This window comes from Durotheca rogersii (assembly GCF_024521655.1).
Source record: "Durotheca rogersii strain YMJ 92031201 chromosome Unknown GGS23scaffold_42, whole genome shotgun sequence".
In the NCBI taxonomy this organism is placed as follows: Eukaryota; Fungi; Ascomycota; class Sordariomycetes; order Xylariales; family Xylariaceae; genus Durotheca; species Durotheca rogersii.
Window position 1 is genome coordinate 183,253 of NW_026251273.1, and position 24,145 is coordinate 207,397.

The 24,145-nt window shown below is 53.9% G+C and overlaps 9 protein-coding genes across 9 annotated transcripts; 3 read left to right on the forward strand and 6 right to left on the reverse strand.

Moving 5' to 3' along the window:
- Positions 1 to 3,824: 3,824 nt before the first annotated feature.
- On the reverse strand, positions 3,825 to 7,464 carry GGS23DRAFT_601031 (glycoside hydrolase family 13 protein; the record flags this gene model as incomplete). Its single annotated transcript, XM_051519158.1, has 3 exons — positions 3,825 to 3,914; positions 4,079 to 4,459; positions 5,716 to 7,464. 3 exons carry the CDS (start codon positions 7,462 to 7,464, stop codon positions 3,825 to 3,827), a joined length of 2,220 nt encoding a protein of 739 aa, XP_051367550.1.
- A 681-nt stretch (positions 7,465 to 8,145) lies between these two features.
- Positions 8,146 to 10,127, forward strand: GGS23DRAFT_617663 (sugar transporter; the record flags this gene model as incomplete). The annotated part of the gene is made up of 5 exons (XM_051520888.1): positions 8,146 to 8,647; positions 8,713 to 8,953; positions 9,014 to 9,286; positions 9,349 to 9,836; positions 9,924 to 10,127. The coding sequence occupies 5 exons, from the start codon at positions 8,146 to 8,148 to the stop codon at positions 10,073 to 10,075; spliced, it is 1,656 nt and encodes a 551-aa protein (XP_051367551.1). The 3' UTR covers positions 10,076 to 10,127.
- Positions 10,128 to 10,250: 123 nt separating this feature from the next.
- On the reverse strand, positions 10,251 to 11,855 carry GGS23DRAFT_601033 (uncharacterized protein; the record flags this gene model as incomplete). Its single annotated transcript, XM_051519159.1, has 1 exon — positions 10,251 to 11,855. One exon carries the CDS (start codon positions 11,853 to 11,855, stop codon positions 10,251 to 10,253), a length of 1,605 nt encoding a protein of 534 aa, XP_051367552.1.
- A 670-nt stretch (positions 11,856 to 12,525) lies between these two features.
- GGS23DRAFT_601034 (uncharacterized protein) lies at positions 12,526 to 13,562 on the reverse strand (the record flags this gene model as incomplete). Its single annotated transcript, XM_051519160.1, has 3 exons — positions 12,526 to 12,799; positions 12,856 to 13,261; positions 13,358 to 13,562. 3 exons carry the CDS (start codon positions 13,560 to 13,562, stop codon positions 12,526 to 12,528), a joined length of 885 nt encoding a protein of 294 aa, XP_051367553.1.
- A 973-nt stretch (positions 13,563 to 14,535) lies between these two features.
- GGS23DRAFT_601035 (thiamine pyrophosphokinase) lies at positions 14,536 to 15,514 on the forward strand (the record flags this gene model as incomplete). The annotated part of the gene is made up of 3 exons (XM_051519161.1): positions 14,536 to 14,683; positions 14,756 to 14,841; positions 14,915 to 15,514. 3 exons carry the CDS (start codon positions 14,536 to 14,538, stop codon positions 15,512 to 15,514), a joined length of 834 nt encoding a protein of 277 aa, XP_051367554.1.
- Positions 15,515 to 15,699: 185 nt separating this feature from the next.
- Positions 15,700 to 17,147, reverse strand: GGS23DRAFT_392728 (V-snare-domain-containing protein). Its single transcript, XM_051513521.1, has 3 exons — positions 17,020 to 17,147; positions 16,694 to 16,940; positions 15,700 to 16,628 (listed from the first exon to the last, which is right to left on the reverse strand). Exons 2-3 carry the CDS (start codon positions 16,694 to 16,696, stop codon positions 15,885 to 15,887), a joined length of 747 nt encoding a protein of 248 aa, XP_051367555.1. The 5' UTR covers positions 16,697 to 16,940; positions 17,020 to 17,147; the 3' UTR covers positions 15,700 to 15,884.
- Positions 17,148 to 18,179: 1,032 nt separating this feature from the next.
- Positions 18,180 to 19,643, forward strand: GGS23DRAFT_393036 (uncharacterized protein). Its single transcript, XM_051513523.1, has 2 exons — positions 18,180 to 18,922; positions 19,017 to 19,643. The coding sequence occupies exons 1-2, from the start codon at positions 18,330 to 18,332 to the stop codon at positions 19,447 to 19,449; spliced, it is 1,026 nt and encodes a 341-aa protein (XP_051367556.1). The 5' UTR covers positions 18,180 to 18,329; the 3' UTR covers positions 19,450 to 19,643.
- Positions 19,644 to 19,836: 193 nt separating this feature from the next.
- GGS23DRAFT_607956 (thiolase) lies at positions 19,837 to 21,295 on the reverse strand (the record flags this gene model as incomplete). The annotated part of the gene is made up of 3 exons (XM_051520127.1): positions 19,837 to 20,838; positions 20,967 to 21,147; positions 21,231 to 21,295. The coding sequence occupies 3 exons, from the start codon at positions 21,293 to 21,295 to the stop codon at positions 19,837 to 19,839; spliced, it is 1,248 nt and encodes a 415-aa protein (XP_051367557.1).
- Positions 21,296 to 21,630: 335 nt separating this feature from the next.
- On the reverse strand, positions 21,631 to 23,428 carry GGS23DRAFT_393142 (glycoside hydrolase family 128 protein). Its single transcript, XM_051513524.1, has 3 exons — positions 22,555 to 23,428; positions 21,861 to 22,493; positions 21,631 to 21,802 (listed from the first exon to the last, which is right to left on the reverse strand). Exons 1-2 carry the CDS (start codon positions 23,160 to 23,162, stop codon positions 22,151 to 22,153), a joined length of 951 nt encoding a protein of 316 aa, XP_051367558.1. The 5' UTR covers positions 23,163 to 23,428; the 3' UTR covers positions 21,631 to 21,802; positions 21,861 to 22,150.
- Between the last annotated feature and the right edge of the window lie 717 nt (positions 23,429 to 24,145).

Below are 24,145 nucleotides of genomic sequence, written 5' to 3' on the forward strand. Positions count from 1 at the left end.
AGGGCTATAGGTATATATAGCTATGCTAGATATCGGATTGGATTATTCTAATATGCGGGAATTGTCGCGTCTTCGGCCTGAACCATCGCGCTTTCGGGGCTCGTCGCCATTACGTGATAGACGAAAGCAAGTCTACGTATTTCCGGGCCAGGCCACCGACGAAACAAGCGATTCCGAGTGCTACCACGCCCCCTGGATGGGTACTCCTCAAGCCAGATATAACGCAAGAGGTTGGGATAGACTTAGGAGAACAATTGATACCGGAACTAAGAGCCAGATGGCGAGTTGCACGCATATGATTTGTCGTCCCTAGTCCAGCTAGATAGCATTAGATACCGTAGAGCCCCGTATGTGGAACTCGTCTCCCGGCGGGTTTAAGATGGAGAATTCGTCCACCGACACTTTTACACAAGCGGGACTAGTCAGTTCTTCAGATATCTGTGCGGGCTCGTGGGCAAGGTATACACGGCATGGCTGGAAGTAACAATTTGACGATTGCATGTAGACCTCGTGATGGTGTGAGTGTGGTGGTGCTCGTCATCCACATGCTCTAGGACGAATTTCACTTATTCCCGAGATGCTCGGATATTTGCTGCGTTGTAGCACTGTGACCCTCAGCCCAGGCCAAACTGCAGGTCATCTAAGATAGACGGCTCGGTGGATAAGGTGGATGGCAGAAGGGTGAACGAGATCGGCAATCAATTTATATTCGCGGGTTATTTCCGGCACCTGGGAAAGGAAATAACTCCATCTTGGTATGAACCGTGTCCTTGGCCTAGACGGTGAAGCGATCCATGGCATGTAGATTTATGGAAATGGATTGGGAGTAAAATGCGTCCGCTCCATCACCGAGGCCTACGTAACACAGAATGCATATTGATATCAGAACATCGCAGGAGGCAAAAGCCGTTGTTGTATCCCCTGTTCACTCTAGAGCGGGCACCAGAGCTGCCAAGCATCGATCCCGTACCCTTCTAGTGTTGATATCCCGGCGTTCCGCTTTAGCGCCCGACGCGGCGCCCCACTCGTTCTTCTGAGTCGCGACACCATGCCACCGAGAGTACCGAATCATCTGTTCAGGGTCGAATCCAGCCATTATATCCACCTCCGACAATGCCGGCATCCAGGAAGACAGCGGCCAGATGAACGAGGGCAAATTTGCGCATGTACCTACCTAGAGAACGTACATCAGGTATGCATGGCTTATTTTATTGAGAAGTGCTGCATAGATTTGATCGTATTTTTCCACAATATTGAGGCCAAGTCTGCATGCATACATGACCGTACACCTACATTGTCCAACACCATCTAAAGGCTAGAATCTACTATTGTGAAGACGCCGCTAGTTATTCCGTCGATACCTATACAGTAATACAACTAATCGGTCGTTATACGCTTTGTTGTCGGGTCCGCATTGGTTGCCGTTGAGAAGGCTTTCCGTAGTCATTTGCGGGTTTCTAAATAAGCTACTAAGGAGGGGTTGAATAGTCAGTGCCGTTAACATGTGCTAGTAGGCGAGTCGCCTAGGTGAGGGCTGTTCCCTGCTGCCGATGTCAAGGAGCCACATAGAGTGTCAGAAGTAATAGCATCATCTAGTCCTAGGCTAAATATGGTAAGCTAACTCTTACGAGCAGATGAGCACGTATAGGAACTAGACGCGGGAAAGTGTATACCCCAAAATTTGCCGTGTCATAATGTAGGGTTACATTATGTCGACTTCCTAGCGATGGAAGTGTGGGATGGTTATTGCAGTTGATGTTGCTTCTGGGCATGTGAAACACGCGATAATATAGAGGACGATCTAATCGGTCGTGTACGTACTGACGTACCTCACGTTATCATATCACCAAGTATCCTGCCGCTTACTATTTACAGCTAGTTTACTATCCTGCCTCCACTCATTCTGCTTAAGATCGTATCCAATGGCCCAGTACTCATCTAGCAAACAGGTGTTGACTTTAGATGCCCGTTTATGTGTATAGTGTATGAATGAGGTTTAAAGCATTAGGAGTAAACAACGCCGTCGGCAGGGCAGAACGACGAGATTAACGGATTGCTGTGACGAGAACAACCATAGACCTCGCTTCTGGGAAAATGAAACAGTTAGGGCTCTTTACACTACCCCCAAGGTAAGAGAGCAGGATTATTGCCTTAACCAAGCCGCGCAGATCCAGGTTTGAGTAAGGAGACTTTACTATGATTGGCATAGCTAACAGGTAGGATGCACCATCTAATACTAAAGGTCGCCTTACAGATTTTTATAGGTCTTACTACCGTATAGTATTTTGTTACAAAGGGGAGTTATAAGGCCCCCGGAGATATGGGTTATTCAAATGTTGAGCAAGTATCAAACGGAATATTAATTCGTTTAATTAGTTGGGATTAATACAAACCAGGACAATCAAATGTACTTGTTGCTCAACCCCCACCTGACTTTTCAATTTATTTTATGACTTCAAACCTCCGTCGTAAAATTTTGTCGAAGATGATAAAATTTCAGTTGTGCACACACATGTAGCATCGTTAATACATAATACGCCGCGTAGTGACCTATAGGTATTATAAGTTTATTTATTCAAACAAGGACCTACAAGGGTCTATATTTTCACCTAGCGCCGAAATGATGATAGAGGACAAGGAGTTTCTAGTATTATTGACAATCTCGTCGATGCCGGCAGTAAATTATCTGATCTGATCATGTAGCGGCTATTTGTCGTGAGCCCTTATTATCCGTTCTAGTTGATACCTTCGGGGTGGTCATCCCCTACGGGCTAAAGGTTGTTCATAAGCCCTTGTAATAAATTTGTCCCTGGTAGAACCCGGTGCTTCATGACACTTTTCCTATAAGACGGAGACGTTGCGTTGTTCGGCTTTGGTATAATCGGCTACGATTGCCTTAATTATGAACTACGATTTAGCCTCCGTACTGAATTATTTCCCAAGTGCTTTTCATCTACGTGGCTCTCCTATGCCATATGATATGACGAACCTCTGAACCTATTTATCTCGTTGTGTTGGCTAGTATGTGAGTTTATTGTTACGATTCCTATATAATATGATACGTAGGTTGCATCGTATACCAGCGTAAAGCATTACATATCTCACCCTACTTGTCATCTCCTAGAAGCTGATCGATTTCGGCGTGTAGTTAAAGCTAGGTGACGCGCGTCGTTCCACGATAGGCTCCGTCGAACAGAAGGATCATGTAGGAATTCTGCAGTCAGTCTTGACAGGTGTGATAGCTTCGGCACGAACCAGCGTCTCAACCTCGATCACTAAAGTTAACCTAGAGCTTTATGCATAACGTGTCCTAGCCGGGGGCTTGTGGCCTCTTCAGCAACGACGACCACACACCATGCATACCTCCAACCTAACTTCTGGAGGGGCTATCATGGGAGTGGCGTAGCCTACGAACGGCAATAAAACCAACCCAGCAAGCAGTAGTAGGAAGACAAAGTCATGGAAGGGAGAGGGGACTTGGGGTGGCAAATCCGCGTATCTAGGCGACGGTAGCGGCGACAGAACCCGCTGCAGCCGCATTTTAGATCCAGGAGTCGGGTTACAGCGTCTGTATTTTCCTATCCTAGTCTGGACCGGGAAAGAGCACCAATGGTTCGTGATCCGGTAAATTAGAATATCGTTGGGGTATAAAGCTGCTGTGAGGTGCTTAGAAGGGCCGACTTTTTTGGACTGAACGGCGTAGAAGGTGACATGGGGAGAGATCGAAGCGTTCGGATTCAAGTGAGAAGATTATCAATATCTTCGCCATGCAAACCGTGAATGGATGGAGAACCCAGATTTGCTTCAACAGCCCACGCCTGCCCTTAGAACATGTCCGGCCTATTTATCGGATCGAGAGTGATATCAACACCGGCCCTGCCTACGGCTGCTTTTTCTTTCCCCTGTAGAGATATCTGCAAAATGAGGTTAGCTGTCGTGGCCCACCCCTGGTGTGCCGATGCAACTTCGGTATTCATATTATTTCGAAAAAGACGCGGTGTGGATAGCGGGGCACTGACCGTCCAAGAATTCCCTCGACGAGGCTAACACCGACGATAATACCAGTACCTATACCAACATTGGACCAGCCCACGCGTCCACGCTCGTATAGGCCCCACGCCTTGTAGCCTACGTACCCGCTCAGTCCAACAACGGCAGTTAGGTTCGCAACCACCAATGCCGTGGTAGCGGTGTTGCCTAGTTCACTAAACCACTTTGCGGCGGCGCTGTCCGCCCTGCGTACCCTTCCCGTGCCCTTCTTTTTAGCCAGATGTGCCTCGGCCCGGGCACGTTCGGCAGCGCCCTCAAGCTCGCGGCGGGTGGCTTGGGTTTCGGTCTGGATGTCTTGCTCTGAGAAGTCAGATGGCACCGTCCGCACCGATGGAGTATCGACGTCAATTAAGGATCCGGTGCTTGCCGGCTCGGAGGGCACAAGTTCGGGCGGTCGAGGAGCAGAAGCCTAAGATATCCAAGGTAAGCTCCCATCAATAAATATCCACCACGAGATGGGGGGCGGGGGGAGTGGATGCAAGGAGCGAAACCGGGAGAGGCGACGGGTAGCCGGGACGGAGATGGGGGAGGGTCCAAGGGGATGCCCTACCTCGGCAAGGGACTGCCGATGGCCGGACGCAGCTACAGAAGCGTATGACACTGTTGTAAGAGGTCAGCTAAAGGCCCAGAACCGAGGAGGAGGGGCCAAGCTCTTACTCTTGATAGGTACGCGGTGGCAGTGGGCAAAGTGGAAGCGGGAAAAGATGTCGGTATTCGCAAATGACGGCGAGGATTACCATGAGAACGGGCACTGCAGGTCGCTGGAGGTACCAAAGGTGCCAGCAATGAGGGTGCGGCGTAATTTGGCGGCGTGGAGAATAAAGAAGAAATGGAAACGACTTGTGCGGCAGCGGGAGGAAACCACCTAGGTTATGATCGCGACTGCCCTGGCGGACAGCCACGTCTAAGTTGCCAGGTACAAATAGATGACGTATTTTCATCCCCACAGCTGTGTTGTTCTATGAGTCCAGCCGCTAACGCGGTTTGTGTCGTGCATATGCGGTAATCCAGCTGTCAATTGCCTCACTTTATGGGCTATCTGGTATGTATGAGAGGTACCTATAACCTATAGGTAGGTACCAGGTACGTGGTTTAGTGGGGCGTATCTCACCCCACCATCTGTAGGCAGGTACCTACCTCCTTCTAAGTGCCTGTCGTAAAGGCCCGAGGTACCTGAACCTATATGGAGTCTGTATTGTAAATGGATGTTCAAGGTACCTGCCTCTACCCTCTTCTCCGTATAGACCTCGAAGTTAGGCGCCTCCTACAGTTGGGGGGGGTACTTAAGGTGGGCATATAATGGAACTCAACATGCAGCTTACCTAGGTACCTAGGTAGAACTTACATCCCTGGTATTCGTAGGAGGTCAGTAGCATTATCCTAAGTACCTATCCTAAGTACCTACCTATATTAGGTACCTAATTTAGTCTATCTTTTCTACTCATACGTATGCGCGTCACGTGCCTACAGGCATTACCCCTTAGGTATTTTGTCCAACTCGAGTTTTCATTCCGCCCCGCCCCCTGTCCCCCTCTCTCCTCCGATATCGAAATTCACGTAAACACGACCTTCCCAAGGCTTGAGTGCCGGGATCCTCGCATGCTTGCCAAGAGCCAGCAGCAAGTCTCCACCATCGCTGCTACGTGTGCTGGCCAGACATCTCACAACACCATCAGCACTGCCGTCGAGCGACCTTCTAATATCCGGACAGTCCCGGTCCTGCTGGGAAAAGTTCATCACTACCACCGCCACCCTTTTCAACCCTCTACCGTTTATGGCATTGTCACGGCCATCCACCTGGTTGGGGCCGCCTCCGCTTCCTGTGCAGCTTTCTTTCACGTACGCGAAAATGGCCTCGTCATCGGCTTCCAGCAGTCGAAACGTCCCAAAGACGAACAAGTCTTTGTATTGCTTTCGCAGCCGTAGGATACGCTTGTAGAAGCTTAGGATGGAGTTCGGATCCCCCGCCTGCCTTGCGGCGTTAATCGCCTTGTGGTTGTCGTGGACACGCATCCATGGGTTTACGCCTTCGCCTGTGAACCCCGCATTGGCGGAATCATCCCACTGAAAGGGAGTACGCGAGTGGTCTCGGGCGAGGATGCGCAAACCATCCATCGTGTCTGTTTCCCTCTTCCGGTCCCCGGACGCCAGAGCTTCCGCGTAGTAATTCAGCCCTTCCACGTCTCTGTACTCGTCGATCCCCCACGTTGCCGGCATGTTCGTCATGCCGATCTCCTGGCCCTGATATAGAAAGAGCGTCCCCGTCGACGTAGCCTGCCAGAGCGCTAGCGCCTTCGCGCTGGCCTGCCACAATTCTGGCGTCGAACAGTCTCCAAACCGGCTCACTGCTCGCCCATTATCGTGATTCTCGCAGAAGACGGTTGTCCAGCCGTCCGTGCCTTCGATGAAGGTCTGCCATCTCGACACGGTGGCCTTGAGTTCCGGCAAGGTGAAAGGCACATACGTGTACTTTGATCCGAATAGGCCGCCCGTACCTAAACGAATCACGGAGAATTCAAACACCATATCGAGCTCCTCTGCTGCCGCTGATACGTACGGCAAAACTTGGCTCGGATGCGGTGTATTCGATAGCTCGCCAACCGACACGGCGCCGTAGGGGTCGAGGACCTTGGACCGCATCTCGTGAATAAATTCGTGGATCCGCGGTCCGTTACACCACATCTCCGGAGCCGGCTGGTAAGGAGAGCCGGGGACCGTAATCGGCACGTCCGCGTACGCGGTATTTTTACTGTATTTGTTTACAGTGTCGATCCTGAAACCGTCGATCCCCCGTTCGAGCCAGAACCGCATCGTGTTGCGGTAAATGGCTTCGCGGCACGCCTCGGATTCCCAGTTGAGGTCGGGCTGTTCTGGAGCATACAGGTGCAGGTAGTATTCCTGTGTATGTTCGTCCCACGTCCACGTCGGGCCAGCAAAATACCCCTGCCAGTTTGTCGGGGGAATTCTCTGCCCGGCTGCATCGTATCGCGCCGGCTTCCAGATGTACCAGTCTCGCTTGAGGTTGACCTTGGACGAACGAGACTCCTTAAACCACTCGTGCTCGATGGAGGTATGATTCACCACCAGGTCCAGAATCAGCTTCATGCCACGAGCATGGCAGGCTTCCATAAGCGCATCCACATCTCTGACGGTGCCGTATGGTGCGTAGATCTTTTGGTAGTCGGACACGTCGTACCCCATGTCGGCTTGCGGGCTCTCGAAGACCGGCGAGAGCCAGATCACGTCAACGCCGAGTTCGTGCAGGTAGTCAATCTTGGAGATGACACCTGGAATATCGCCCCAACCATCCGCGTTGGAATCCTTGAAGCTTGCCGGGTAAACCTGGTAGAAAGTAGCATCTTTCCACCATGGCACCTTGCCGAGGCAGCCCGTTCTACGATATAGGCCGTTCATGACCCTCCGATATTGCCGGGGAACCCGTCGTTCCTCTGCTATATGACCGGGGAATCGAAGAAACGAAGACGAGGAACGGTGAATTTCGGCAGCACTATTCACAAACAGACTCGCGATATGGGATTATGCTTGGCTAAATAACGAGTCGGAAACACCCAACCCCGAGTCGTGCCCGTAGCGCCGTGCCGGGTCGGAGCCCTCCTGTTCAATGCCTGCCGCCATTGTTTAGTTTTCTCACGAGGAGTCGTTACTCCTAACAAGAATGCTACCCGCCAAGCTAGTCTAGGGTGTTGCGCCGGCCTGGCAGGGAAACTCCGCCAGGTCCGACTTACCAATAAGAACACCGTCACTCCGACACCCCAGATTATTCTATGTAGCAATATTTAGTCGCGGCTGAGAATCTCCACTCTCCAAGTCAGGTCCTCCCAGCGACCGAACGATCTTCTATCCGCTCTGCCGCACCCCAAATGGGTCAACAGTCGGTTCATTTCTCCACGTGGAACCAAGATAGATTCCGTACCCATCACGCATACACGGCGGGATAGTCCACCCTCGGAAACTGTGGGCGAGGCTGGGGATAAATAACCACACCAGCGCTCCTAAATGCGATGTCCCTGCGATTCCTCACCACACCAATAAACTCCCTCTCCGCATTGCGAAGCCGTTGAAAGACAACTCAATATGACGAGTGAGAAGCCGGATGTATTGGGCGACGAGACAGGCCCCGAGCGCATATATAGTATGGATCCGACGCGAGATAAGATGCTCATCTCGGAGGCCAAGCACGCTACCAATGCCGAGCAGCATATGACGCTCCTGGAAGCCATCAGGCTATACCCGAAGGCAATCGGGTGGTCGGTTCTGCTCTCGTCGACGCTCATCATGGAAGGGTACGACCTAGCGTTGCTCGGAAACCTCTACGCCTCTCCCGTGTTCAACCAGAAATTTGGCACATACAGCGAGGAGAAGGGCAAGTGGGCGGTTTCTGCTGCTTGGCAATCCGGGCTCTCTAACGGCGCGCGGGCGGGTGAGATCCTTGGCCTCATCCTTGCTGGTTGGGTCTCGGATCGCTACGGGTACAAGATGACGACGATCGCGTCTCTGATCCTAATGATCATGTTTATATTTGTGCTGTTCTTTGCCCCTAATGTCCAAGTCCTTGTTGTTGGTGAGGTGCTCTGCGGTGAGTCAATCGGCGCGCGAATCAGGAATAAGCCGATTTCCCCTCGGGAGCTAACCTCTTCCTAGGTGTTCCTTGGGGGGCCTTTCAGTCCGTCACCCCCGCGTATGCATCTGAAGTGGCTCCCATCGTCCTAAGGCCATACTTGACGACCTTTATAAATATGTGCTGGGTCATTGGCCAGTTCTTCGCAGCTGCTGTAAACAAGGGATCCGTTGACCGTTCGGACGAGTGGGCATACAGGATTCCGTTCGGAGTTCAGTGGGTGTGGCCCATACCTATCCTCGCCGGGCTTATCTTCGCACCCGAGTAAGGAGCCGAGTCAAGGTGGAGAGGGCAAGGAGGCAAGCTAATACGTCGGTCTGTTAGGTCGCCGTGGTGGCACATACGGCATGGCAATCAGGAGGCGGCTAGGGCGTCTTTACTGAGACTGACATCTCGCAATGATCCAACGTTCAATGCGGATGAGACTATTGCTATGATCGAACACACCAACGAGCTCGAGAAACGGATGAAGCAAGGTCTCACTTATCGGGATTGCTTCAGGGGTATTGACCTACGACGAACGGAAATTGTCGTGGGTGTCTGGCTTGTCCAGACGCTCGGTGGCCAGAACATCATGGGCTACTTCGCTTATTTCTTGTAGGCTCGCGAATTAAATTCCTTCGACAGGTCGCTGCAAAAATATTTCTAACGTGTTACAGGACCCAGGCTGGTATGGAACAGTCCAACTCCTTTTCGCTCTCCATGGGACAGTACGCGCTGGGCATGATCGGCACAGCCGGCTCCTGGTTTCTCATGTCTCGCGTCGGCAGACGAACTATTCATTTCAGCGGCCTATGCTGCCAGCTTCTTATCTTGATTATCGTCGGCTCCCTGTCGTTTTCCAGCGAGAATGGCTCAGTATGGGCAATCGGTGCGATGCTGATCGTGTTCACGTTCGTGTACGACTTCACGGTTGGTCCCGTCACATACTCGCTAATCTCCGAGCTGTCCTCGACACGATTAAAGGCCAAAACGATCGTCCTCGCCCGCGCTGCTTATAACGCTAGCAACATATTCGTTAATGTTATAACCAACTACCAACTCTCATCCACAGCGTGGAACTGGGGCGCGAAGACCGCCTACTTCTGGGCCGGAACCTGCTTGCTCTCCGCCGTCTGGGTATTTTTTCGGTTACCAGAGCCGAAGGGTAAGTTTAACGTCCCCTCCCTAGCTTCAAGGTTCGACCTTACCGTAGTACGGTCTGACTCTAACGACTCCTATCTCCATCGTCCAGACCGAACATACGCCGAGCTAGACTTGCTTTTTGATAGACGGGTTCCGGCACGCGAGTTCGCCAAGACAAAGATAGACCCATTCGCCCAGTGGTCGGACGATGCCGTCGAAGAGATACCGACCAACGGTAACCCTAACAAAGAACTACAGTAGTCGTGGCAATGGGTTCCGGATACTGTGAGTCACAGTGAAACCATCTAGGAACCCCCATGGGTCAAGATAAATACGATAATTCCAAAGCCTCGATCTGGCTGCTCTCGCCTGGATCTTCATCAGTTGCCGAATCCCGGTGTTTGTTATAAACAGGTAAAGCGTACATAAAATTACCTCAGATTTCTAGCGCAGCTAGCATGTCAGGCAGCGTCTGTTGAATATGCTTCGCTAGCAAAGCATCGTAAACCGTAGAACCGCCAGGCAATTGTTGCATTAGTTTTCTGATATATCTCAGGTCTTCCTCGGCCGCCGTCTCGGTGATTTCTACCGGCACACCAGCCAGAACGTTGATGACGGCGCAAGCTACGTCGAACACCTTTTCCGTGATCCCCACCCCATGCACCTGAACGCTGACAACTGGAAGATCGCGCGTCGAAAGCGTCAGATCCTTCGCCACTTCCAACGGATAGCGATAGGTACGACTGGGCAGCGGTCCCTGATCTACGAGGTGACCAAGCCGCAGGCGAAGCTGCCAGAGAATGATGCGAAGCCAGAGCTGTGTTATGCGGAGGTTGGCCTTCTGCGTCGGATGGAGGCTATCCGGACTAGAGTGGTTAAGTGCGGTGTTGATAGCTATTTCGACGCCGTCGAGCGCATCGGCGGGTAAGGGGCGAGAAAGGACTTCTTGATTGAGCAGAGCTATGAAGGTAGTGTCTAGAGACTGAAACAGGGCCGCCAAACACCGAAACCCGGCGAGCGAATTGTTTGCCTCGTTATCTGAGGATGGAAGCGATGGACTGAGAGACGTGACTTGGAGTGTACTAGGACGCCGGTAACGGATGGCGTGCGACCTCTCGGATATCAGAAGCACCCAGAATAGCCGCTCGGCGAGCATCTGTGACAGGGTATCCATATCCTCGGGCTTGATTAGGAGAAGGAGTGTCGTGGCCTCGCGAATGAAGAAGAAGGCCTGGGAATGGTGAAACAGGATAGCATGGCACGCGTAAATGAAGAACACGAGCAGGACGGAGTCGAGCGACGGACTCGATTTACGTGTCAGGTGACGATGCGCGGCCAGAGCCTCCTCGAGCAAGAGCCAACCGTAGGCGGCATTGTCCTCGACCACCATGGATTGGCCCCACGACTGGGCTCCTGTCTTCTCGACCTGCAATATCACCATTGCGCACACGCCCAGCAGAACGCAGTATGCCTCGCTCCCGGATTCGGAAGCGGCTCGGGTTTTGAGAATGCCGACGTACTCGGGCGTCAGGATCGGGATGGTCGGGGCGAGATCCTCGAAAAAGCGCCTCGAGCAGTAGTCGACGACTTGGTGGGGGAGCAGACCAGCCTTCCTCTCAAACGACTCCCTCGGGAAGCTCACGAAAGTCTGCGGGCTTGTAGGCAAACCCGCCGGGTTCGCCAACGCCGGCGTCGCGGCGGGACCGATCAAGAGTGTGCGTCCAGAGGCAGGGAGCGCGTCGGCCCCCGACGCCCCGGAAGCGGAGCGGACCTGCGACTGCTTCGATGGCCTGGGAGCGACGCCGCTGCACTCGTCTGCGAGGTCGGCCCGAGCGCATCGCAGACATGGCCGCAGGTTGCTGCACGCCTTTTGGAGCTTCCTACATCGCTGACAGGCTCGAGAGACCTGCACTCTCTTCGTTCGAGGCGGTGGCACCGGGCTAGATCCTGTCGCGTCCGGGACACGGGGCTGGGAGGTCGAAGGTGGAGAAGGGCACGTCTGGCCGTGCCGCTGTTTACCCTGCTTGCGGAGCGCGCCCATGGCTGGCGAGTTGACGGGTTGGTTTGGGCCGCACAACGACACACCAAGGTCTGCGATCAAAATTGTTGTCTGGTTGCTACGCGTGTCGGTCACAGGTAGATGCCTAGACATGCAAAGAGGGCATCCCCATATCATCGTTTTTTTTTTCTCGCATGTGTAGAGGGACAGTTGGGGTTCACCGAAGCTAGCAAACCGTGGGCATTTTATCACCCGCACTCTTCATTATTTATCGTAATACCATACTTGCACTATTCTTCTCCATCATCACATGCCCCTAATTTTCGAATTTATCGACCGGGCTGCGTATGTAACCTCTCATCACCTACCTACCTAACTGGTCCAGATCCCCTCGACCGATCTCTCTTTGGGTCATCACCACCCTCACCGCCATAGTTATCGTTCCTATCGGCAAGGCACGCGCGACCAATCTGCGCGAAGAGGTGGTAGGCGTTTCTTCAGGAATCTTGTGCGATTCGCAAGTAGGTATTTTACAATATTACACACATCATATATACAAGGCTCGGTGCTACTACCGAGCGCACCGTAAACCCCTCTTTGGTTATATTATTATATCCCAATGGCGCCACTGCCGATCTCAGCTCTGCCCTCTATTGGACGGTACGGAGCTGCCGCGTGTCATCGGGATCCCGAGGTGCCTGTACTTTCCCACTCAAGGCTGCGCCGGCGGAATATTCTGCTTCTCCGTCTCCTTTATCAACTGGGTGGCCTCCGCCCCTGCTACCTTGTTTTCCTCGGAGCCTGTTTCTTTCGTCTCCGCAGTTTCAGATTCCGGTGCTGTGGTAGCCGGAGGGTTCCGGGTTGGGGCTGTCGTGCCGGCTGCCGCGGTATCGCCGGGCGTCGCTGTAGAGACCTCGTCATCATCGGGATCGTCCAATTCTTCCCCATACACCTCGGGGTGAAGTCGGAAGCAGTCTTGCATGTGCCTGTTCAATTTGTCAGGGCGCGGGTACACGGCGTTAACAGTGTGAGTGGGATTTACTGGAATTTATCGATGCAATCCATCCCCTTGGGTTCTTCCTTTGAATAAACGAAGCAGCTGAATGCCGCTCTGAACTGCTCGCCACAAGGACCATGAGCCATACCCCCGAGGCATGGACAGTCCCAGTTAATCTCGCCCGTCTCCGGGTTGAAGGCGCCCTGCTGATTTGCCTCTTCTTCTAATGCTTCCGGGCTTCCCGCAGGGGGTGCAGCATGAGCGGACGTCTCGTCGTCGTTTGCCGGCGCCGCGGGGGGGGTCTCGGGGGGGCGCGTAGCGGTCGGCTGTTCGGCGGGCAACAGGGCCTTTTGACGACGTGCTTCAGCCTCTCGACGCTTCTGCGCTATGACGGCCTCGATCGTGGGAAGATCATCATCGGAAAATTGGGGCGGCGGCTGTATCGTCTTGGCTATCTCCAAGGTCGTAGAGTTAGCTAATTGCGCATTGACGGTGGGAGGAGTGAGGGATGGAGCTGAAGCGAACATCGAGGGGGTTGTCCACGTACGCAATGCTTCTTCGGCGAAGACGGCACTCGTGCTATACCAGGATACGAGGGAAATAGCGAGCGCCCATCTCGCGGCCGAGTTCTTCCAACTTCGCTTCTTGTTCGGGGCCGATGTTGAGGCTAATCGTCTTCCGCTGGTCGGGAGCGCACTCTGCCGAAGCGAGTTTACGACTCGTGGCGAACACCGTAGGGCGGGTCTAAACATGCTCGCTTAACGCCGGCTCTGGGTATTTCGCCAAACGGATTCGTTGTTAAAAAAAGACAGACGCAGTGATGTAAGGTCGGCGTCGGAGGGAGGGAGGGAGGTAGGTAAGTAAGTAGGTAGGTACCTATATAGAGGGGAGAAGAGACCTGGAAGAGTTGCTATCTTAGCACGCGGCCTGGGCGAAGAGGCGGGTTTGTAAGCTGGTTGGCCTGCGTAGGTGTACACGTATACGAGTAGGTGTGAATATGAGTAGGTGTGAATAAAAACTTAGGAAATGCCGCCCTCCAAAATTTTGCGATGTCATCGAACCCTGGCGTTGGGGTTAGTCTTGTCGCTAACCTAGCCTGTAGGTACCTAACAGGTGATAAGAAGATGGTAAGATGACTAACGAAGACGCTGATGTTTCTTGCAATAATATTGTATGCATATCTGGACTTTGGACCTGGGTACGGAGGGCGACATTTGACATCATAGGGTAGGTAGGTACCTAACCCAAACGTAATCGGCATTCGAGCAATTCTCCCACCGAAATGCCATCGTCACTTATACCCGTATACCCCTATTTATGTGTGAAGGCTGCACCTCATGACGTCTTCCGTCTTCTCTTTTTAAGAAGCTTTACATTATTGTAGGTATTGCTTTACGTACATGCATCGTATCCTGCGTATTCTCTCGGGCGAGAACGGCAGCTCTATCTAGCCTCGCGTCATCCTCCGACTTCATACCGGTGCCCCGGGACAGCATCCTCAATGTCTACGCCACCATCTGCTATCCTCAATGTCGAGCTAATCCAACCATGTCACGTACTCTATTTGTCTCACTCGATTCCTCTAAATTCGCACCGCTTCTACTGCTACCGCATCTGTAGCTAAGTCTGTCAACCCTTTCACAGCTACATTTTTTTTCTCTCCCTCACTAAATCCCTGTTTAATAATCATACTTAGCCCCCACCGTCACCGTCACCGTCACCATCATGAGCAGTAACGGAGGATCTGCTGTTACGTATACGGAATGGCATCCTATCCGACAGCTCTTATCCTATGCTGGATACGATTTCGCTTTGATCATTCTCAACCAGCCAATTCACGATGAAGGCTTGTTTAGCGACCTCTGGAGAACAGGTACGCCCTCCCGCATCTGGTGAGAGTGGATGCGTACTTTGTTTCTCCCCGTCATTCTAATCTCCCTCGTAGCGAAAACGAGGGTCGCGGCAGACGGCGGTGCTAACCACGTGTACGATCTTTATCGAAAGTCCCCTTCTACCTCTGCCGGTGCATATGTGAGTTGGACGACGCCCGTGGTAGTCCCTTTGCATCTGCCCGAGTCTGGTGGTGGACTGACTCCCCGTGCAGATAAACCTTAACACTATCATCGGGGATCTAGACTCGATATCTGACGAGGCGAGGAGCTTCTACGCCGCGAAGCCGGCGTGTTGCACCATCATCCGTAATCCAGACCAATACTCGACAGACTTTACGAAAGCCGTGAGGTACGTCCGCGAGAAATTTCCCGGTAAGGATATCCTTTGTATGGGTGGGCTCGGGGGCCGTGTCGACCAGGGACTGAGCCAGCTGCACCACCTGTACATATTTCAGACGTCGCCGACCTATGCCGACGGAAAGATATTCCTCCTCTCGGGGGAGAGCTTATCCTTCCTCCTCAAAGCCGGGGGACATCGCATACACGTGCGCGAACCCGGCGCCGTTACCACCGACTTCGTGCGCGTGACTGGCGATCCATTCGCCAAACACGTCGGTATCATCCCCGTCGGCAGGCCTAGCGTCATCACGACAAAGGGCCTCGAGTGGGACGTCGAGAACTGGCCGACCGAGTTCGGGGGCCAGATGAGCACAAGCAACCATCTCCTACCAGAGACGAGCGTCGTCGAAATTGAGACTACGACAGATGTGATTTTCACGATTGCCCTTAAACGGGCCCCGGATGCGAACTAGACTGTTCTCTTTGCGACTTAGCGGATACCATGTCGGGCGAAAGGTGCGCCGTGAGCACTATCCGGCGATGGGGGCCGGAATCCCCGCGATCGTGTCTGGGTTTTTGCTTTCTGGCAGTTCTCGGCGGAATGCTAATGGTTGGCAGCCGCCCGATGTCGAGCGAACGTGGGTAGAATAACGACGTCTTATGAGGGTGAAAGCGAATGGAAAGTGTATATCCGACTAGCACCACAACTCCCCGCTGAACACTGCACAATATTGGGTAGTGAGCTTGGTGACATTTAAGAAGCCCTTCGCAAGCAACTCCATTTTTGCCACGGCGTAGGCAACACTCCCGTTCTTCTTTTTGAAGTCCGCGAGCTACGTAGAATCACCGTAGGAAATGGAGACACAGCCAGCAAAAGACGATGAATATCACCACCCCGACCCAGAAGATCCACTTGTCCTGCTTCGCTCTTCGCTCGATCATGCGGATCGTGTCGCCGCTGACGCCGAGCGTGTTGGCCACGCTGTACAGCCTCTTCTGGGTATTCTTCAGCATCTCCCGCTGCGTGCCCAGGTCGCCGAGCACGGCCTGCCCTCGCGCGATGTACTCGTCGAGGGCGGTGTTGGTGCTCGCGAAGAAGTTCTGCTCCCGCAGGGCGTGGGCCTCCCTGGTGTAGTCGTTGCTGCCCATGCTCAGCTGTCCACCGCTGCCATATCGGTTCAGGGGAGCAGAGGGTGGCGACTGGTGCGGTGGCGTCGGCGCGTTCGCGTACGGGTTCTCGGGGGTGGCGCTAACGAAGGGCCGGCGACCCAGCAGCTCGGTTCGATTCTGAGCGTGGAGGGCGTCTTCGTGGTGCGTCTTCAGCTCCTCGAGCTGCCCTCGGAATGACGACAGGTCAAGTCGAAAAGTCTTGATGCGCTCGTACGCCTTCTCCTGCTTGGCCGGGTTGAGCTCTTGCTTTGCCAGCGCGCTGTACTCGTCCAACGTCCGAGAGAAGGCGGTTAGCGAAGCCGAGATGGAGCCGAGCGCGGCAGGCGTCGGGGCCGCGCTCTCGGGAGACGAGGAGAGACTGGCGAGATCCCGTTTGATGGATGTCGATTGTTTCAGCGCCGAGTTGAATTGCGTATTCTACCGGTGGTCAGGTATACCGATATCCATAGCCCAGGACGAGATTGCACGCGAGGAGAACTCACCATGTTCGCGGGAGATGTGTGAAGATGATAAGCCGTGGGAATTGCTGGGCAAGGTTCGGGCAATGGCTAGGTCGTAACCGAGTGTTTACCACCAACATATAATCATGTATTGAGGTGGGGAATGTATCGGTACGCCGTATTTAGTCTCTTTTTTTCTTCTTCCTCTCTCGTCGTTCCACTCTGGCAGGGTCAGAGGTCATTGAGGTGAGTGACGAAAATAGAGAGGCGATTCGCGAAGGGGTGGCCACTAGGCAGAGTGGTAGAGCAACACGTATCAGTAAAATCTACACCTGGGCAAGGTCTGTATCCGGGCGGTAGGCACCGACAGCGCGAGAGAGGTACCTCCGAAGGTTACCTGTTAGAGGTATGTGTCCACATATATATCGGATTCCGTTTTCTATTGGTTGACCTAGTTGCCTCTCGTCGTGAGGTACCTTCGTATGTGTGTTATTGCAGGTTGCAGGTGGTTACCCGAGTGGCCCGAAGAACCGAATCTTGGTGGGTTTTGGGTTACCCCGAGAATGCGGGCTATGGCCAGAGCACGTGTGCATACCAGGTGGTTAAGCACCTAGGTAACATGAACGGGAGTTACCTCTACCTACACGTGCCTACCAGAAGCGCCGTAAGTACCTAAGGTGCCTAGAGAGGTACAACGAACCCGAGGACGCTACTGGAAGGCATCAACTGGAATCGCCTCGCCGAGTTCTTTAATTGCCAGGGCGAGCTTGAATCTTGGGTTAAGTTCTAGGCCAGTAACGCAACGCCAATATCATAGTGTTATTACCAAGTGCCCTACCTAAGGTGGCTACCTCCTGGTGGCCTGCCTATAGGAGGCGCCTTGGGTACCTTGCAGAACCTACAGTTTACTCGTAGAGGGGCTCGAGCATCATATAGGTGCTAGGTTAGGTACCTAAGGTAAACGTGTACCTGCATGCACCCTGCCATTATACCTTAGCCACCTCAGGTATATACTGCAAGCTTGTAATAGGCTTGAGATGTCCCTCCATCGCCTCTCTAAGTATACCTACTTATCATACCCACCACCACCACCAACCCCTGGAACAAATTGCCATTAGCAGCCACGGCTTGCCGTATATCGGACACAAGCAGAACATGATAGTGTGTTAGTTTGTTAGCTAGCATATCGACCACCCTTGCGATCGTTTCCTACCTATACCTATTTATACGGCTCTCGCATAAACATAGGCACGGGCGGGTGGCGGTGGTGGTGGTGGTGGTGGTGGTGGTGGTGTTGACGGTTGCTTGGTATCACCGCGTTCTTAGCGGCACAAGTGGCGGAGCGAGCTGAACCAGGCCTCCCCCTTATTGCAACCATTGACGGTGCATTGAGGTCCTAAAGCCAGGCTAACGACAGTGCTAGAGTAGTAGTGAAATGAGGGCAAAATAGAATCCTTTGGGATCCCGACTGGCATCTTCCCTTATCTCATTCCTTCATCCTCCCCACCATATCCAGGCGAGCCCTCCTGCCGCTGTCCGGTCCCTGGCTAATTGGCGTGCTCGTTTCAACATTCCACTCGTTTGCACGCCTAGCCGAAGCGAGTAGTCGAGTTAAAACACCCTCTTGGATATGTCCGCTCCCTAGCGGTGATCAGAGTCGACGAGTAGCGAGCCCTCAATGACGCCGCCCGAATACCCGGCCACCGCCATCCCGGGCCGCCCGAAGCCGCCATTCCAACCACGGACGGGAACGGAGAGAGGTATAGCAGGAGCAGGAGCAGCAGCAGGAGGAGGAGGAGGAGGACGGGGGTTAGGAGAAAGGGGAAGAATCGGGGCAGCGGACGCGTCAGCAGCGATGAGATCATCGGTGTTTGAGTTTCGAGGATTCGACTTCTTTGCCAACCGCGACATTAATGAACTTAAGAATGCGTCGCGCGCCTACTTTGCGCCCGCCCCGTCCGTCGAGAAACACCAGCGTCTGCCGTCTACATGGCTGGGCGATGCGACGCCTCCAGGGACTCCGCGGCATTCCGGCGACGGATCCCCCTTCGGAGCGACCCGTCCGCCGCCTTCTCTCCCCGTGATGCCGCCCCGGGGTGACAAGAAAATACTGGGGATGAGGAAAACCCCGTTCTGGTGGCTGCTGGCGCTGTTAGGGCTCTTGTTGGTAATTGCGATCGGTGTCGGCGTCGGCGTCGGTGTTAGTAGAGAAGCGTCCGGCGGGTCTGACAGAGACGCTATCGCTGAGGCTGTGACTGCGTCGTCGTCCAGGTTCGTGCTCCCTTGAGAGCGCCACTCGCCGTGGTATCTGACTACACCTAGACGTGATGCGAGAGGTATCCCTTCGCTAACCAGCCCCTTCTAGCTTATCGCCTACGCCTGCAATTTCCGGCCCGGTCACATCGGCAGCAGGCGATGTTTCTATAACCTCCACGCTAAGCCCTTCCACAACCTCGTCCTCGTCCGGGTCGACTTCAACCCCTACCGGTAGCGCAGAGGGGAAAATCGACTGTCCCACTGCCAACGGAACCGTCTACCAAGTTCCTGGGTCGGACAAGCGATTCTTGCGCATTTGCGGCATAGACTACAGCGCAGACGAGGCGCAGGACTTGCGACAAGTACCTACTGAGACCATATTAGACTGTATGAAGAACTGTGCCGGCACGTACCAGTGCACCGGTTGCGCCTGGGGCGTGCTTGAAGGAGATACGGGGACCCAACACACCTGCTTCCTGAAGGGCAACTTGAGGACTCCTCATGAAGCGGATATAAATTGGGCCTTTGCTGTACTGCTATGAATAAGATATGCCCAGTTTCGCGTACGCATCGTCAGTGTGGGTGTGACGCCGGTATGTAGCTAATAATAACCGCTTTCGATGGGTCGCGTAGGCGAGAAGATCCCGGGTATAGTCACGATCCTAGGGACTATGCCTTCGCGACTATAAACTACTGGGGGATGAAATTACTTTGTAGTTGCCCGGGCGATCAAGAGCCAGTAGTTTTGCTTCGGTCTTGCGACAGGTACATAATATAAGACTACCCTGGAGCCACCGTACCCTACAAACAAAACCAGGGATAGACGAATAGCGAGCTGCTATGTCGTTGTTTAGTTCCACGGTCCCTGTCACTAGGGCAGATATAGAGAAATTACATCGAGTCTTGGGCCCGTTCATCATGCCTGAAGATCATTGCTCATTCACAAATAGACCGGCCATACCCATTCCCGTGCCGATGCACATGCTCGTTAACAAGATCTTTTTCTTCGTGCGCCTTAATTCGCTCAAGCCCGTTACAATCTGCCGGGCGCCTGTCGTACCCAGGGGATGTCCGAGAGCGATGGCACCGCCTCGCGGGTTCAGCTTGGCCCAGTCTAGCTTCAGGAAATCTCTGCAGTAGACGGCCATGGTGCCGAAGGCCTCGTTGATCTCCACGACATCGACGTCGTCCAGAGTGATATTGTGCTGCTTGAGCAGCTTGGGAATCGCCACGGTAGGGCCGATACCCATGATCCTAGGAGGCAGACCGGCAACTGTTGAACCGACGTACTTGGCAAGGATCGGCAAGCCGAGTTGAATTGCCTTGGAACGCTTCATGAGCACGACCGCAGCGGCGCCGTCGGTCACCTGGCTGGCGTTCCCGCCGGTGGTGATCGGGCCCCAATCGGGGAAGGCGGAACGGATCTTGCCGAGCGCAGCCGCCGTGGTTCCCGGGCGGATACCTTCGTCCTTGGTCAAGGTGACGGTCCTGGTCTCGCCGTCCGCGCCTTTGACCTTGGTGGTTATGGGCACGATCTCATCGTCGAACCAACCGGCCTTCTGCGCCGCCTCGGCTCGCCTGAAGCTCTCGGCTGCGAACTCGTCGACAGCTTCGCGCGAGAGCCCGAAGTCCCTGGCTACATTCTCACTTGTCCAGCCCATGGCCATCATACAATCAACGGCTTCTTGGCTGTGCTTGGTGACTTCCTCGTCGAAGGGCTGCTCCAGGCTGTCGCCCCCGATGCTCATCGACTCGGTGCCGGCAGCAATACCTATCTCGATGGAGCCGGCGATGATCTGGTGCGCGATATCGGCCGTAGCCTTGAGGCCGGAAGAGCAAAAGCGGTTCAGGGAGGAGACGCCCGTCGTGTTGGGAAATCCGGCGGACAGGGCGGCAGCACGTGCCTTGTACGCTGCTTTGCCGTCCGACACCTACAATCACACGTCAAGTATCTTAGCAACTTATTCCTCGATGCCTGCGTAATCCGAACTTCTGCTGTTTCTCTTCCTGCCCCTGCTCTGTGTCTCACTGTCATTTTCTTGGGGGTGCTTATACGTACATTGCCCATGCAGATGTCCTCGACGAGGCCCGGGGAGAAGCCCAATCGTTCGCGAGCAGCCTTGAGGATGGCATACATAAGATACTCGACGCTAGTATCCTTAAAACCGCCCTTCTTCCCCTTGCAGAGAGGCGTCCGGATCGCGAGAGTGATGACTATATCGTCCGGGTTCTTCGATGTGCTAGAGGAACGAGCGTCAGCATCAGCAGTCTCGGAATCACAACCCCCCGCGCGACAATATTATGGTGGGAGGAACCTGCTCACATCGTAGCCAGGGGAGAACCCGGCGACAGGTGCTTCAAAATCGAGGTGACCCGTTCTGTGGCCATCGTGGGCAAACGTGGAGGAACAAGAGGCAGACGATGTTTTGGAGAGAAATTCGGGGGTTCCGGGGAGAGGATGTCGCTGGACGGGGCGAAGACAATATCGCCGATAACAAAGACACAGACGCAGGAACTAATGGATGGGAACGTTAAGCGGCATCGTTCCAAGTAGATAAAGAAAAGCGCCAGATTTGGAGCATCGTAGATCTTCCAGTCTTGCTTGCTGCCTACCCATTGGTTTTTGCCGAGGCCTCTTGTAGGCGCCTCGGCCATCGGCAGATTGAGGGCCTCTTGGTGGATCCATCCAGCGCATTCGGTATCTCCCTATGGCAACTGATTCTGCCGCCCCACGGGGTTAAGGCCCTCCCTTAGGGACCTATAGTACTACCCCCTTAAGTAACGCGTGTTCGCTACCACTTAAGTCACATTTAAGTCTGGGGTAAGCTCTGCGATACCCGCCGGTATCCTATTCAACGATGGATAACTCGAATTCTACGGATGAATTCGGTGCTCCTATACGCGCTTACTTAAGTATGCATACGGCGTTACGCACCATGCGGCACTTACATACCTCCATAATTCTCCGTACGGAACGGTCTCAGGTCACGTAATCCCCAGGTTGGCTAAATTGGCCAATGTCTGTTAGGCTCACACGCCCCCCCCGGGAGCTACGAACTTCTAATTATATACGCTGGGATAACCCGATCGTGTACACACTGGGCTTGAAACCCTTGACTAAGCGAGCGGGCCACGCCCTTTACTGAAATACAGCTCCCCTCTCACGCTAGATCTAAGTGGCTCGGAGACACTACCGAACCAGTCAACACAATCGTCGCACCACGACGGGTATAACCGCCACAACTACAAGACAGCAACGCAAGTAATCAGGGCCAGAACGGCGACGCCTATCAGGGGTGTCCGGCCGATCCTCGCACTAGGTGCGGCCGATTTGGGGTCCACGCCCGTGGCGCCCAGTCCCAGGTACCACGAGCCGATATCTGTCAGCCGCCCGTCATTGTTCAGCATAGCAGCGTTGGGTCCAACATTGCTGACTTCGGAGCGAAAAGAGCCGAACAAACTATAACGCGCGACCGAATCCATGCGATCAAGGTACTCGGCAGAGGTGTTATAGAAGCTCTGAGTTGCTGCAAGGTCTTGATGGTCAAAGTTATACTCGGTGATCCATTGCGGGACATTTGGGAATCTGCGGGGAAGACGGGTTTTAGCCAGTGCTCGCAAGGAGGAGGAGAAGGAAGCATACTTACTCGGCAGCGTAGGAGCCCATGTGACTCGCCAATCCCTCAAAGTTTCCATACCAGTGTATTGTTACGAAATCATACGTGCAATTTCTCCTCTCACCGTCGCGGCTGAGAAGCTCAGAGCAGTTGCCCAGGAACTGCTGCAACCATGGTATTCCTCCCGGTCCCCCGGTGCAAGCCGGCAGCCCCAACCTAACCCCTCTCGCGGCCAGGGGATGGACATTCCTTAGCCAAACATCCGCGGCTACCGAGGGCGCGATACCGCTCCCGCCCCCGTACGGGGAGTCAGGCTCGTTGAACCCTAGTACATGCCTGATGTCCCGCCCGGAATCGAGTTGGTCTTGGACCGAGTCGAGGAAGGCGGTGTCGTCGGTAGCGCCCCATATCATGGGGACGAATTCGAACTGGTCTTGCGGTGCGTTGTCAAACGCCGCCGACGGCGTCGATTGATAGTTGTAATACCAACTGAGAACGGAACCTGGCCGCACCCAGATGTTGTCATCTTCTGGGCTAGCGGAATTCGGAACAAACACCAAGCCGCGTTTTGGCGGGGGGTCCTGCGCGAGAGCGACCGTGTGAATCGCGGCGGCCAGCGCGGCCGACGAAAGACGCATTGCGGTGGAAGGGCGGACTGAGAAAAAAAAAACCCCCCCCCAACAGGAGCTGTCGATCCTTGCGCAAGGGTTGTCGGGCAATGCTCAGCGCCGTCGACTCGCTCGGCTTCGATATCTCGAAGAGGATTTGAAGCAGGGGATGCCGGTAAGAAACCAAGGAGGAGAGATTCAGATGTAAGCCAGAATAGAGGTACCTGATATATCAAGTCGTGATCGGGTCCAAAGTCGAGAGAGCGTAGGTACGTCGTTGCGTTTGAGACGGCCCCGACAACCTTTCGCTCGGACACGAGCAGGTGCGCATCTAGAGCATCTCACGGCAAGTGAACGTTCGAGCCGCTCAAGCTGGGAGCTAAACAAGGCATGAAATAAGGACTAGCGACGGCGAAAGGGGGCTGTCCTGCCTGGCCGCTGATGATGCCAAATGCGAGGATTCAGCAGCGCCACATCATACCCATGGTCTTGGTGCTTATGAGTACATTGAATGGACACAAGGTTGCCATTCCGCCCCGAAGACGCCAATGGGCCCGCCTAGATGCGTTCGCATACGTCTGTGAAGCGTGTCCAGCCAACGGCACTGCGCAAGGCCGTCGCAACGGGGTTGCCAGGCGAGTCGAAGCTCAAATCAGGTATGTTAGAGGCGCTTGATAAGAAAGGAGGAAGGGAACCATATGCAGGCGACCCTCGTAGAGCGCTCTGTCGGACGGGAAAGACATGTGAGCGTAAGACCGTATTCGTACATGACCCCCCGGGTATTATGGGTAGCAGTCGAATGCTCCAGGTAGCTGTTCCTCGTATCAGCTTTTTTTTCCTTCTCTTTTCAACGTGCCCTGCCTGTGCCCGTTTAATCTATCCGTATATGGACGAGGTGGTAGACTGCTTGGATTAGGACAGTGGATTTCGAATGAGATAGGTACCTATACTCATGTTTCAGCTCGGTGCAAAGAACGGTGTACGTGGAGTGACGAGTCCGAGTTTCGTACTTC

Excerpts from the sequence above, each read along its gene's own strand:
- GGS23DRAFT_393142 (XM_051513524.1), bottom strand. The coding sequence starts at position 23,162 with ATGCGTCTTTCGTCGGCCGCGCTGGCCGCCGCGATTCACACGGTCGCT. Across the intron at positions 22,494-22,554 it reads ATGGGCTCCTACGCTGCCGA|ATTCCCAAATGTCCCGCAAT; the intron begins GTAAGTATGCTT and ends TCTTCCCCGCAG.
- GGS23DRAFT_393036 (XM_051513523.1), top strand. The coding sequence starts at position 18,330 with ATGACGCCGCCCGAATACCCGGCCACCGCCATCCCGGGCCGCCCGAAG. Across the intron at positions 18,923-19,016 it reads GTGACTGCGTCGTCGTCCAG|CTTATCGCCTACGCCTGCAA; the intron begins GTTCGTGCTCCC and ends AGCCCCTTCTAG.